At 38.5% G+C, this 13733-nt stretch overlaps 2 protein-coding genes across 4 annotated transcripts in view; one reads left to right on the forward strand and one right to left on the reverse strand.

The window, feature by feature from the left end:
- LOC124118987 (uncharacterized protein DDB_G0290685-like) overlaps window positions 1-13733 on the reverse strand; it is a 55406-nt gene that overhangs the window by 10553 nt on the left and 31120 nt on the right. The gene's annotated exons all lie outside the window — the stretch shown is intronic.
- LOC125372511 (caldesmon-like) lies at window positions 883-10124 on the forward strand. 3 transcript variants are annotated; one of them, XM_048382787.1, is made up of 7 exons: window positions 883-938; window positions 6187-6893; window positions 7724-7774; window positions 7910-8104; window positions 8761-8884; window positions 9001-9148; window positions 10021-10124. In XM_048382787.1, exon 2 carries the CDS (start codon window positions 6269-6271, stop codon window positions 6833-6835), a length of 567 nt encoding a protein of 188 aa, XP_048238744.1. In that variant the 5' UTR covers window positions 883-938; window positions 6187-6268; the 3' UTR covers window positions 6836-6893; window positions 7724-7774; window positions 7910-8104; window positions 8761-8884; window positions 9001-9148; window positions 10021-10124. The 3 variants fall into 3 exon arrangements, with proteins under 3 accessions (XP_048238744.1, XP_048238743.1, XP_048238742.1); XM_048382786.1 differs by lacking the exon at window positions 883-938 and adding an exon at window positions 4618-4632; XM_048382785.1 differs by lacking the exon at window positions 883-938 and having other exon boundaries at window positions 5955-6893.

A 13733-nucleotide genomic window follows, 5' to 3' on the forward strand; every position in this document is an offset into this window, starting at 1 on the left:
TTTTAACAGGCTTGACACATATATTTGCTACAATGTTAATATATTGATACATACATATAAAAATAAATAATTTTAAGTACATGAATGAGTACTTTCTATTCCGATTTTATTATGAGAAGAAAAATCATTGATAATTGTTCAACAAACTAATATTACATAAATCTAGTTGCGTCATGGTCTCACATACTGTGTTTTGGTGTATCTACACAGCACTTTGATTCAAAGGAGGGCATAGCATGTTTAAAACAATAGATGCCATTTTCCACTGACTGGGTTTTCGAATCCAGATGTGCCTCATTACGGCAGAAGTGCGTTTCCCTGAACATCATTTCCACACCAGGTAAATCATTGTCTTGAAATGTTTGTACTTTCAGCAGAACACAACATTTTTTTTTTTTTATTTATCGTGGAAAGAAGCGAACGTAAAATGGTCTCTCATTTGCAAGAAGAAGATGGTTAGATGATAGATAGATGATAGATACACGCGTCTTAAAGATTATAGCTATAAACGTAACTTCTCCAAGTTGACAACACATGCATCCAGAGACAATATGTCTTTGAAGGCAACAAAAATAATGACACCAACGCTTTACATGAAAGAGACAGATCCACCTTTCATGTTGCTTAGTTGAGAACCAAGGTTATTTTGTAAACAAACGTATAGTGATTCCAGCGCTAATATAATAGGGACATGAATAATAGTAATAGAAAGAGTATTGAAACATGTACCTCAACCACGCCAACCAGACAACTGCAGACACATATGTATGTTCGCTTGAACTTGTCTCAGCTATCCCCTTGTCAGGTTGTCAGGCGTTGCACAACACTCTGCTTGAGGGAGTCGTCTTGTTTATACCGCCGCCCCTGGCAACTATCGCAGTCAATGTGTGCACACCAAGCTGGTTGGACGTGTTATTCCTCGCAAGCCACAACACAACGTAAGTTAACATATCACTTGACCTTCCTTCTTGTATCTTTCTTCATTAGAAAATATATCTTTGCAATATCTAATTGTTCTCAAGTCAACATCTGGTTGTTTTATCCATGAATGAAGCTATAGCATATTATTGAGTCATTAATTTACTTGGAAATAAAATAAGCCAGCACATAATATGTTCTGTATAGGTGACTATTGTAATGAATAGACACAAAATCAGTTGACTGTTTGGTAAAATATATATACTTATTTAATATTGTCATGAAGCAATGACATATGCTTAAACTACTGTAAACATAACTAAGTTAAACTGTTTTTGTTGAATTTGGTTTATTTGGATAATAATAAAAAAATACCAGCTAAAAAAAACACCATAAGGATTCTTTCCTGAAAGGTATACAACCACATATATTGAGTCAAATTAAAAACTTCACATTTTTAAAAGTAATCCCATATATGATATACAACGGACAAATGTATCAGAGAGGGTATTTTTTAATCATTAATGTCCAAAGAAGGATTTTAATTAACGGTGGTAACCATAATTTGTTCCAAGCACGGTATTCGGTAATAACATCAGTTTAGCAAGCACGAGAATCTGATGGCACACAAGTTCAGTAGCGTGTATGGCCACCATGTGCGTTGACAACGTTATAGAACCCAAGTAAGTATAACCGATATTTGCTTTTATTGCATGTAATTTATTTATACCCACTTGGGTGTCCCATTTCTTCTGCATTAGGTCTCTGATATAGCATCTAATAACAGGTTTATAGTCACTGTATGGTAGGAGAAGTGGTGTCACAGATTTGTTGAGAGCTGCCTTTGCTGCATCATCAGCCATAGTGTTACCCGTGATTCCAACATGACTGGGCAACCAGCAAAAGACTATGTCGTATTGGCCATTAGCGAGGTCATTATATATTTCTAAAATGTCTAAAATGAATGGATGATGTGAACAGTAAATACACAATAAGGGCCCACAATGATAACTGGTCAACATGTTAAAATTTTAGGATTGTGAGGTTTAATTTGGTTCAGTATATATGAATATATGCCAGATGGCGATGTTTTTACGTGCTTCAATATAGCTTCAATAGAAATTATTTGGCTTTGTTAAATATATAGTCATCTGAAATAAAAGGGAATAACAAGAGGAAAAACATCCTATCTCTGGCTGCAAAAACATGCGAGAGGTGTTTGCTAGCATTATTAAACATCATATCTATATCAACAATAAGAAATATTGGATAGCAGAAAGCCAACTTAGACACACACCGAAAACAAACAACTATGTATATCACATCACTGTTTATTGAGCAGCACTTGTAACAAGCAGATAAACAATGTCACGTTCTTTTGGAGACAGACGCATTAATTTGACGATTTACAGTATATTACGTCAATGACACAGACGAAGAGCCAGTCGCGATTATCCAACGAATCTTCAAGGATGGTCGGGCTTGGATGTAATAAATGTACTTTCATCTTGTTATCAACTGAAATCATAAGGAAAAAAGGAAGGAATGCCTACTATCACTCTATGGAGGCGGTCTATCGGAAAGTGATAGATGTCTACTGACAACAACCCTTAACTGCATGCAACCTTGTAAACAACACAGGCATCCAAGACAACTAAGTGCTTGATAAACTGAAAAAAGTAATGACACAAATACATTACATGGAACCGTTAGATAATATTAAAGATTGTCTGGCCATGTTGCCTTGTAGACAAAGGGCATGTTGTACCGAGACTGGTTGGTTGTTGATTGGTTTGTTGTTTAACGCCGCACTCAGCAATATTCCAGCTATATGACGGCGGTCTGTAAATAATCGAGTCTGGACCAAACAATCCAGTGATTAATATCATGAGCATCGATCCACGCAATTGGGATCGATAACATGTCAACCAAGTCAGCGAAACTGACCACTCGATCCCTTTAGTCGCTCTTCACGGCAAGCATGGGTTGCTGAAGACCTATTCTACCCCGGATATTGAACACAGACAGAGAAGGAACCCAGTTCATACACTCTTTGAAAAAGGGAAACGCATAAGAGATCATGAGAATGTTATTTTTTGTTTATTCAAGAAACATTCTATACAAAAGCATTATTTGGATTGTAAGTCACATGTTCGCGATCGTTAACTGGCGTAGTGCCCAAACGCAACCGTTTAAAACTTTATACAACTTTTGTTATGAGACAATAAGTGCGAGTTGTCACTATCGTTTCACTGCAGTGACGTTGACATGAAAAGATCAAACTTCACTCAACATTATGTCATACTATTGTCATACTTAGTCCCAGACTACATGCTGACATTCGCAAGTTCGCCATTTGAATGTCTTGAAGCTTGAGAGTAAACGTACTCCTTAGCTCCATATCTCTTTCATACCCGCTTCAATTCAACCAAGATCGTCGCAGAAGTAGTAGACCAAGAGTCACCACCTGTGCACCACCAAGATCGCTACATCAGGATCTTTCATCTATGTCATCGGCATGCTACTGCCATCGAGATTACAGGACATGCGGCTGGTTTGAGGAGGTTAACCTGGTCCTGCGAGAGATGAGAATTAGACCCTGAAGACCGGTATGTGTCCCTGAGTTGAGACGTTTGCATCGATGACAACGCATGCGTTAGAGCAGCATTGTACAGGCATCGGCTTTGTGAAACTGAGGCTGGTTCGGTGATAAATCAAAATAGCTTCTCTAACACCGAGATAGAAGACATCGAAATGAACGTTTTGCACCGAAATGCCTTCGACAGGTCGACCGATTCGGTGCTTATGTTAGTGTGGAGAGTCATATCCGACACACGGAGATCTGGCTGAATGGTGGTTCAGGGAATCTGACAGCAAAATTGATACATCAACCAAATTCTTCAACGTCGCCTTCTCCTCTGATTATCAACCGACAGAGGGAGTCATTTCATCGCTACAGGAAACATGGCTCGTTACTGTTGACTTCCTTTATAATTGTCCTGTCCTGCCATGCCATGGCTTTCAAGATCTGAACCCGAAGAGTATTTATGGGAGGAATTCAACTGGCCAATGTGTTGTAGGAAGAACGGAGGAGAATTCCACAGAATTCCATAGACTTATTCAGTCTGTGCCAAGGGATTGTAAATCAGTCATAACAGCACACGGGGGTCACACCAAGTACTGATCATAACGCCCCCCTCGTGGACGTACGTGTCTTGTGACAGGACTGTCAGTATTGCCATTATGTCTGCAGATCACGTGACTGTCACCATGCTTAGTTTCATCCTTGTGTCAATCAAATTAAAATGAAATATACCCATTAATTGAACAGGAAAACATTTAGTTAAAAAAAAGTTAGCCTATACGTTAGCCTATACGCCAAATGTTAGTATTGGAAACAGAATGCCTATATCTTGCCAAGCTGTTCAAAATAGGAGTATAACCCTAGATGTTCTTATAATCCAAATGTGCGTTATGTGGAGTTATGCTAAACAAACATAATGCAATATTGTTAAACTTTTGAATACTTATCTCTCACGGTAACAATGGAAATTCAACACTGACTTCATAATGTAGAAATATCTAGCTCTACCATTTTTAGTTCCACTGACAGTTGTGAAAACAAAAGCTAGGCCAGGCCTACCCCCGGCACAATGTCAATAATTAACCAAACTGCAAGTAACATATGTTTCCCTTTCAGCTGATGCTGCTGATGTGATAAATGTTAAAGATTTCTTCCAATGGCAATTTTCATAGAAAGAGAGTCACTATAGATTGAAATCCTGTCAATTGATTTGAAACCAAAAGTGAGTGAGTGAGTGAGCTGTGTTTAACGCTGCTTTTAACAGTATTCCAGTTATATCACGGCGTGTCAGCTTTATGTGGGAGGAAAGCCCAAAGTGACGTTTACCACTTCGGTGAAACCCACGAGCATGGGTATGGTGCTGACAAACCTAGAAACATAATCGGGGCGAACCGGGATTCGAACCCACTATCATAGGTTTCTGGCGTACCTTAGGGACGCAACTCTGCCCAGCAAATCGCGGCGCCTTATACGACTGTGTCTGTGTGTCTGTGTGACTGATGTCCAAGAGTTGAAGTTTTGAAAGAGATCTAATATCTATACATGACTGGAAATCTTCAGATTGCATGGTACACTTATCAAAAAAGCAAGTGAGAAGATATTCGTGTAGGCAAGATCTAAACTTATTTGATTCCCAGCATTAATGAGTCTAATTGTTAGTCATAGTCATTTACAGAAACATCACATTGGAGGTTTATCCTTGGAATAAAAAAAACACCAACTTGATTTGCAGCAACAGTGTCTCCCCTAGATATATATAAACATTGTGCCAAGCACATTGTAGGCATGTGATTAAGTACTTCAGGGTTTAGATGCTTCTTGTCACAAAAGATCACGGATAAGATGAGAAAAATATGAAAACTTATTTTTGCTTGTTGATGAATTAATTCATGGTGGCTATCCAATGAATCAAGAACAATTTCAATAACACATTCTGTTTAAGCTAAAAATTGTTAAAACTCCTTGGACCACTTGCACAAAGAGATCTTAGCGCTAAGATGATTGTAACTCCCATACTTTAACATAGGCTAACGATAGTCATGATGCTAAGATCTCTTTGTGCAAGAAGGCCTAGGTTTTCTTTTATTGTTAACCTGAAATATCATTTTCATTGTATGTTTCTGAAGAACTTTACTGTTCTATCTCGCTTATCATAAGAGGTACCTTTTTCTTCAAGTGAAACAATTAACATTTTATTTGTGATGTATATTTTTATCTTTGGCACGCTCATAAAGAATTGTCAGGGCTCGGAAATATATTAAAAATAGAAAAATCGATTTTCACCCAAAGTGGACTTTCAACATATGTATTATGTACAAAAGTAAACAGGTAGTATCAAAATACTTTCAACTTAATAACATTGTAGCTAAAATTGTTTACTGTCAAAATGACACTTCATGTGATATAAGAACAAACATCCGTCACAGTAATGTAAAGTTGATAACGTTTCAGATATTTGAAGAAATTGGAATTTAGCAAAATTGCAAATTGAACAATGCACTGTCTAATACATGTTTCGAACTAGAGTTAGATACAGGTCAAGAACAGCGCCTGAGCGTGCTTCATGACATGGATCATTGCTCATGCAACCGGTTACGTACCTGTATTGCCAAGACAAGTTTATTTATATGTCATAATGATATATCAAGCCAACTGTGAAGTTGAACAAAAATCCATTACAACAGTTAGCACAGGCACAAGAAGCGGCAAGAAACGAGGCCAGGCGAGCGAAGGAGGAACAGGACCGTGCAGAAAGGGAAAGGAGAAATGCTGACGAAGCAAGGAAACAAGCATCTGAAAGTGCATCAAGTTGCTGAAGAACGAGCACAAAAGGAAAGCCGTAGAGCGAAAGAGGAGAAAGAACTTGCAGAACAAGAAAGGAAGGCTGCTGCTAAAGCAAAGGAAGAAGCAGCTACAAGCACAATAAGAGCTGAACAAGCTGAAGAACAAGCCCAAAAGGAAAGCCGTAGAGCGAAAGAGGAGAAAGAACTTGCAGAACAAGAAAGGAAGGCTGCTGCTAAAGCAAAGGGAGAAGCAGCTACAAGCACAATAAGAGCTGAACAAGCTGAAGAACAAGCCCAAAAGGAAAGCCGTAGAGCGAAAGAGGAGAAAGAACTTGCAGAACAAGAAAGGAAGGCTGCTGCTAAAGCAAAGGGAGAAGCAGCCACAAGCACAAGAAGAGCTGAACAAGCTGAAGAACCAAATCGAAAACCAAAGAGCGAAGGAGGTGCAGACAATTGCGGACAAAGAGAGAGACAGCAGAAGAGGCAAGAGCGCATGCAGAAAAAGAAGCCCGAATATCAGAGGAATGAGACAAAAGAAGGAGTCTGCTGAGCAAGAAAAGCAACGTCTTCTGGATGAGAAAGATGAAAAGAAGAGGAGAGATTTAATAGTAAGTGTGATATCATACCTACTTCCTTCTAACAATACCTAAACGACTAGTCAACAAACATACTGAAAAAAGAGCAGCCTTTAAAAAGATTTGGTTGGTACTTGAGATAAATACAGCTGAAAAACTTGAAGATGTAACTTTACCTGTACACATCTCGGTATTACTTCATGTTGCTGTAACCACTAGGGCCCCCACTACCCCCGATTGGTTGTTATGAACGTTACTCCACAGTGGTATCTCGGGAACGTTTTGTGACCCATCTGTTACTATTTATCAAACTACAGCCATTCACTATAGTCTTCCAGCATGGTGACACTAGACCCCATTACTGCAAGGCAGCCACTGGACTTCCTCAGTAACATGAACGTTAACGTTTGGCCATGGCCTGTATGTTCGCTGGCCAAGAACCCCATCGACAATTTGTGGGATCATCTTGACAGGCAAGTCAGATGGCGACCAATACGACCAGTAAACCAGCAGGACTTGGAGGACGCCATCAGGCATTCGGAGCGGAGACGTGTTGTAGCCTGAAATGATGAATGAGGCGGACAAATGAGTGATTTCTGACTTTACAGTGACTCACAAGTCTCTAGTCACACATGCGCCTGATCTAAGTTGACCCCCTGTTGTACCATTAATAGTCATAAATGTCTTCTTTTATGGAGTGATACAAAAATATATTTTTTGTTGTTAATGCTGGTGGCTTTGGAAGGTAGAGGTATTCGGGAGACAAGGGAATGAAAGATATCATTAATATCTACTGACTTTTTGGTAGAAAACTGGCCTTGGTTTCGATCATTTCACAATACCTCTTGGTTCTACATTTTCAGCAATTTGCATGGGGTCCAAAGAAGACAGAACGAGGAAGATGGACATCACAGGTATCAACAGATAATAATGAGTGTTAGAAACATGATAAATAAAATCTATAATAATCTAACTCTTGCACATAATTGAACTCTCCCTGTAACTAATATACATTACGTCATATTTTTCTTTCATCAAACACTCTGCAGGCGGTTGAACATCTTCGCAACCAATTTCTTGAACACATGTATGACAAGGAAGGGAAGCTGATACGTGGGAAGATCTTGATATTTGGTCCTACCGGTGCTGGAAAGTCCTCCTTCTGTAATGGCCTGAGATCAGCACTGAAGGATTCTGCCAACTACTATGCCGTTGGTAATCTTGTCGAGTCACTTACTAGCAACGTAAGTATTTAACCGGGAACAAATCTGGAATAAGCTGAAACTTCATTTCACAAAAACCGGTTGTTAATATCTCAGAAACATATGCATACTAAGAAACCTCCTCTGTCGTCATCTATTGTTTTTCAGGTGACTTATTTTCACACACCGGTCTCTGAAGTTTTTAAAGTAAGGATCCCCAATGTTCATGATATATATTTTAACACACGTCATACTTACCTTCACATTCGCTGTAGATCTGGAAGCTGCTGAATTAGTTCACTAGAAACATTGCATCACTGGAAAGTCATTACCCCATTCTTTAAAATAATAACCTATAATACACCCATAAACGTTTTCTTCAAACATTTCCTGATCCTTGAACTGGAACTCATGCACCACCTTCGTTAATATGTCTTAGCCTACTACCAATTCCTACATGTCAGTGCCAAAACTTATTCTTTGTGATAAAAATGCTTCTGATTTGTCGGTTGACTACAAAGATTCAATAAAACTAATGTTTGTGTTGTACATTTCTTAAAAAAAATTGTTGCACGTTCATTTTTATCAGGAGAAATTTGTGTTGCATGTACATAATTGACTAGGTGCCAATGTCATTCATTGAAATCCCAGTCATCACCTTATGTTTCCCCGTTAACCCAAACCAGTTTATTTTACAGTTCCACTCTACACAATATGGTGACCACTGGATTATTGACATGCCAGGAATATTTGAATCTAATGATTCAAAAAACGGAGAATATTGAAGCTATTGTATCCGGCAGGGTTCGCTTTGATGCCCAGGTAAGCACTGCACAGTACTATCATCTTAAAGTTTTAGATATGGACAAAATAGAAATTGAAATATACATTTGTTAAATCATCATTCATGACCTACTGATTCATTTTTTTGTTTCAAGATTATAAAACGTCTTGATGTGACAGGCAACCTGCAAGAGGCACGAAGGGACGTGTCATGTGTTGTGCTGGTTCTCCACCATGGCATCACTGTGGGTGATGAATTGAAACGTCAGATAGATGCTGTCATACGATTGGGGGGAGATGGCGGTAAGTTAAAACATTGGCACACCCTCAGGTCCTGAAACTAGTAAAACTGCCATGTGTATTTTTGTGCCATTTTGAAACTGTGTGAATTAATTGAACTTAACAAAACTTTCAAGGTATTTTTCTCAGTGACTGCTGCTGCTGCTCCTGCTGCAATATTGCCAAACCGCAGGATTTGAATACTTCCAAAATACAACTGAAGAAAGCTCATGGCATATGAATAGGTCATTTAGAGTCTCAGCATCTTGAGTTGATGGTATAATTTCCATATCATAAGCAGGCCTCCATGAATCACCATTAAATTGTGAAGAGACCAGGTGTTCTCGAAAAGGTGAGCGTGCCTTGGCCTACCAGTGGCACCCATCAGAACACATGCAATGGCGAGTCGCAGCTCTGTAGTGTCTTCATGTTTGGGAATACACACTCTTGGATGAATATCTCTATCATACAGTGTGGTGGAAAGTGTTTTGTTAAGCGGATTCTTTATGCATAAATCGGAATATGAGACAAGCGAGGCGGTCTCTCTGATCTCCTTTATTTCCACTTCAGGTTATTTAATGTTATGAGATGATAGATAACAATCTCCAACTGTATACAAAGAAGAAGAATGTAATACCTGATATACATAACAGTTCCCAAAAATATGAATATAGAGGACAATATTCAGGATAATCACTTCTGAAATGACTTGTTTCTTTCATAAAACAGAATCCATGTATAGAAATGAGGCTATATATCAGGCCAAGGTCACTCCTTTCGAAATGTGTAACCATAAACGATAATTGGGATATGCTTTAGGATGTGTGTTTTACGATCGCTATACAATAGTGACTTCAGTTATTTCGCCTGTACTGATTTAATGTATCTTGTTTCAGCTCTGTCCTACCACCTGGTGCTGACTCACCTGGATGAGTGTGACCCACAGTTCAAGGACCCAGATAACATCCCCAACCTGTACAATTCTCCTCTAGTACAGGAATCTGTGAAGAGCGTGTCAGAAGATACTGGCATTCCACCATACGCCATCAGTTACGTGAAGAAGTATGTGACAGAAACAGAAACAGACACCAACACTAAGGTGCTTCACCTGAGAGCTCTTGACAGAATCCTCACCTCTGCAGCTGACCAAGTGGAGAAGATGATTGATTTAAAACTGCAGAAGAAGATGTATGAGGATGCCCCTGCTACTGAGGAGACACAGGCTGTATCTGAAGATAATGCTGAGCCGCTACAAGATGAATCAGTCAGCTGGGCCATCCCAGTGTTGATATCATCTGGGATATTTAGAATTGCATCAGTCTGAGGCATCATTTGAATAAAATTATTAAGGAGTGCAGAAACATGCGATGTCTCATGTCTATATATTTGTCCTGTCTAATGCATGCTCATAAAGCAGATGTATAATGGTAGATTTTGCAATTACCGTCGTGCACATTAGAAAAGTTTATTGGTTTGAAGCCTGTGTTTGAGAACATCTTCATCATATTCTTATGATAGCATCGACAATTCCTTAAAGGCAAAATATTCAATACATTAGACAAGTCGAATTCCACTCCAGAAATTTCCAGAAAAAAGTTCGTCCTTAATTTCGCCAGTTGGAATATGTTGCATTCGTGTTCGGCTCCACAGGAGCCACGAGTTTCATTAAATGCGAATATGTATTAATAATAATTTATTCTGATTATCTTATGAAATAGCGGGACGTTTTTGAAATATTATCGTTTCTTAAACACTTTCCATCAAAGCGGAAAACAAATGATAAAACAAAAATTGGTGGTGGAGTAAAAGCGCTAGCTCCAAACGCTGAAGACCTGGGTTCGATTCCAAAATATAGGTACAATGTGTGAAGCCTATTTCTGGTGTTCCCGCCGTGATATTTCTGATATTGTGAAAGACCCGAAGATAATTTTTTACATTTTGTATGCTATTTGAGCAGTATCTTTCCTATTGAACAATGGAATACATAATTTACCATAAATGTGTCAAAAAAACATGAACCATGCTCCTGTATTGTGCCTGCTAACGACTCTGTACTCTTGTGATGGGGTTATATGTTGTGGCGGGAAGCTCTGGACGAACTGGTCTTTTATTACTTTTCATAAGTGACGCACGTTGTAGACAAATTTGCAGGGCTTATTTCATCTGTAAATTCAGTCTTACAGGTTTTAGTCAACATTTGATTCATTATGGTAAATATATGTTTAGTGTCAAGTGTTAAACATGTTTTTATTCAGTCACCTGGAATATAACATATTCCAGGACTCACTTGGCTTCTCTACTGATCTTTAAATTTGTCCAGACACAATAGGTAAAATGACTTTATGAAAAACATCTCTTATTTAGGATTGCCTATCAAACAATATGAAAAAATGTGTTAACGTAAAATTCTCGACTTCTCAAAACGAACTGACATCAATAATGACGTGAAAACCCACTTTTGCCACTATATAGTGCTGTGCACATGATTTTGACGTGGCCATTTCTGTTTAAATACACAATAAGGGCCGACAATGATAACTGGTCAAAATGTTAAAGGTTTCTTAAAAAGGTTTTTACACATGCTTTATATTCACTATTAATGAATACTTAGGTATATATGTTACACACTCAACAGTAACACTTCGTTATATAGCTTGAATTTGCAATCTAAAACGGACCATCAAAAGCATTTGGCGATTACTTAAGATAATGAGGTAGCCAGTCACGTGATTTGTGTGACGTCATACCGGACAGTTGTAGCATCGAAACACACAAGTTGCGCAACGGTGCCGCGCCGAATCGCTCTCGGAAATCTTCTTTTATCTTCACCAATAATTCGACCCACAAGGTCAAAACTGGATTTGGAAGGTCTACCCCATACAGATACTGACATAGAAGTACAACCTTTTCAATTTGAACAAATTTCTGGCAGCAAGAACGACCAGAATACTGACGACGATTCCAGCAGTTCACAAGAAAACAGTGACGATCCCGATCTCGACGATGTTTTGAATAGGCCTCACACAGACTGGTATGCTAGTAATTAGCGTGCCATATATTCAGGAAAACAGATTAAATATGGAATAAATCTTTCAGCTGTCACGGTAAAATGTGTAGTCACAATTACCGCAATGTTAGACCAATAATAATATGCGAAGCCACGCCTATATATGTGACAGTAAATGCTCAAATCGCGAGTTACAAGTAAATCGTTTCAATATAATTTGTCAGACTTTTCACCTTAATTATTAAATGTGTTATAAAACTTCTTCTGACTAAATATACCCAACAGAAGGATCGAATATGAGGATCAACCTTTCTGTGAAATACCATTACGTATGTAACAATACACGTACACTAGCACAGTACCCTAAATTCGTAAGTGTAACATTATCAATGTTGCCGGTGCATCGAAGTTCAATTTTATAACACATTCAATCTCCATAGACGTCCCATTTTTGAAAATGTATATTCCACAATAACTATCACAACAGCTTACCAATAGCTAGACGTCTGTTTGGAGATTGTTGTACTTTCCCTCTTCTATGGTAGTAAAGAAAACATGCCTCAGTCTTTGTTAAGTTAAAGAGATAACAGATATATTTGAGCATAACACTATCATTAATACAGTTTTAAAACACGGGCTAGAGGCCACCAGTAACCAACACTAGACCACCTCGCTGGGGATCATGGGGACTTACAGTGCCTCTGCTTCCTGCATGATACCCAGCAGTATTTAAGTCATCACTTTAGCCACAGGGGGTTGAGCACAATGCCAGCCAATATTAAGAAAAACCTCGGAATTGAGTTGGCTTAAAAAAACTGGTTGATGATAGTTAAATCGATTATGATTATATTTCGTGTCACACAGGGGGAGAATAATTTTATGATACTTTAACCCCCTGGACAGAGCCTTCAATAATGTCAGTTGATAATAACATCACACCAAATTTAAAAACAAGCATCTAATTATTTGCATTCATATTTAAAATCTATTTTACAGACCAATTTGGATTAGTTTCTGACTTTTTTAGATGGGTTTGAGGGAGGTATACTTCAGGCTTCGCCATCTGCCAGGGAAAAGGATAAGGTGATGTGTTATCAAGATTAATTTTAGCTGCAGTGATGTGTGGTTGAATTCTGTTTCCAAGTGGTGGAATCAAGTTTGCACAAATGTTTAAACAGGTTTTCATATTGAGGGTGGAAAACACAATCACATGCTGGATTTGATTTACTTGAGTACAATTTAGTAACGTATAGCAGTGAAAGTTTGATGCGGAGCTGTTCGAGTATAGGTGCATCAGCTCCCACATACAAACTGTCCACGTGAGAAGTCCTAAAAGCTTGAAGACAGAGCCCTAAGCCTTGATGGCTTTATAGTGTCCAATTTTTCTAAATTGCTTTTGCAGGCTCCACCATAGACAATGAAACCATAGTGTAGTTTTAGCTTATTAACGATCTGTAATGTGAAACAACTATTAACAAGTAGAGATCCTTCAGGCACTTTGCCTTGATATATTTGATGTGTGGTAACAATGTCAGATGACGGTCAAATATGAGGCTTAGGAATTTGGCCCCTTCTACTACTTTGATAGGAGTACCATCTAAA

The sequence above is a fragment of the Haliotis rufescens genome, unplaced genomic scaffold, assembly GCF_023055435.1.
Source record: "Haliotis rufescens isolate VD_foot unplaced genomic scaffold, xgHalRufe1.0.p SCAF_41, whole genome shotgun sequence".
NCBI lineage: Eukaryota > Metazoa > Mollusca > Gastropoda > Lepetellida > Haliotidae > Haliotis > Haliotis rufescens.

What these genes read in the sequence shown, in the direction of transcription:
- LOC125372511 (XM_048382787.1), top strand. Translation starts at nt 6,269, where the DNA reads ATGCTGACGAAGCAAGGAAACAAGCATCTGAAAGTGCATCAAGTTGCT.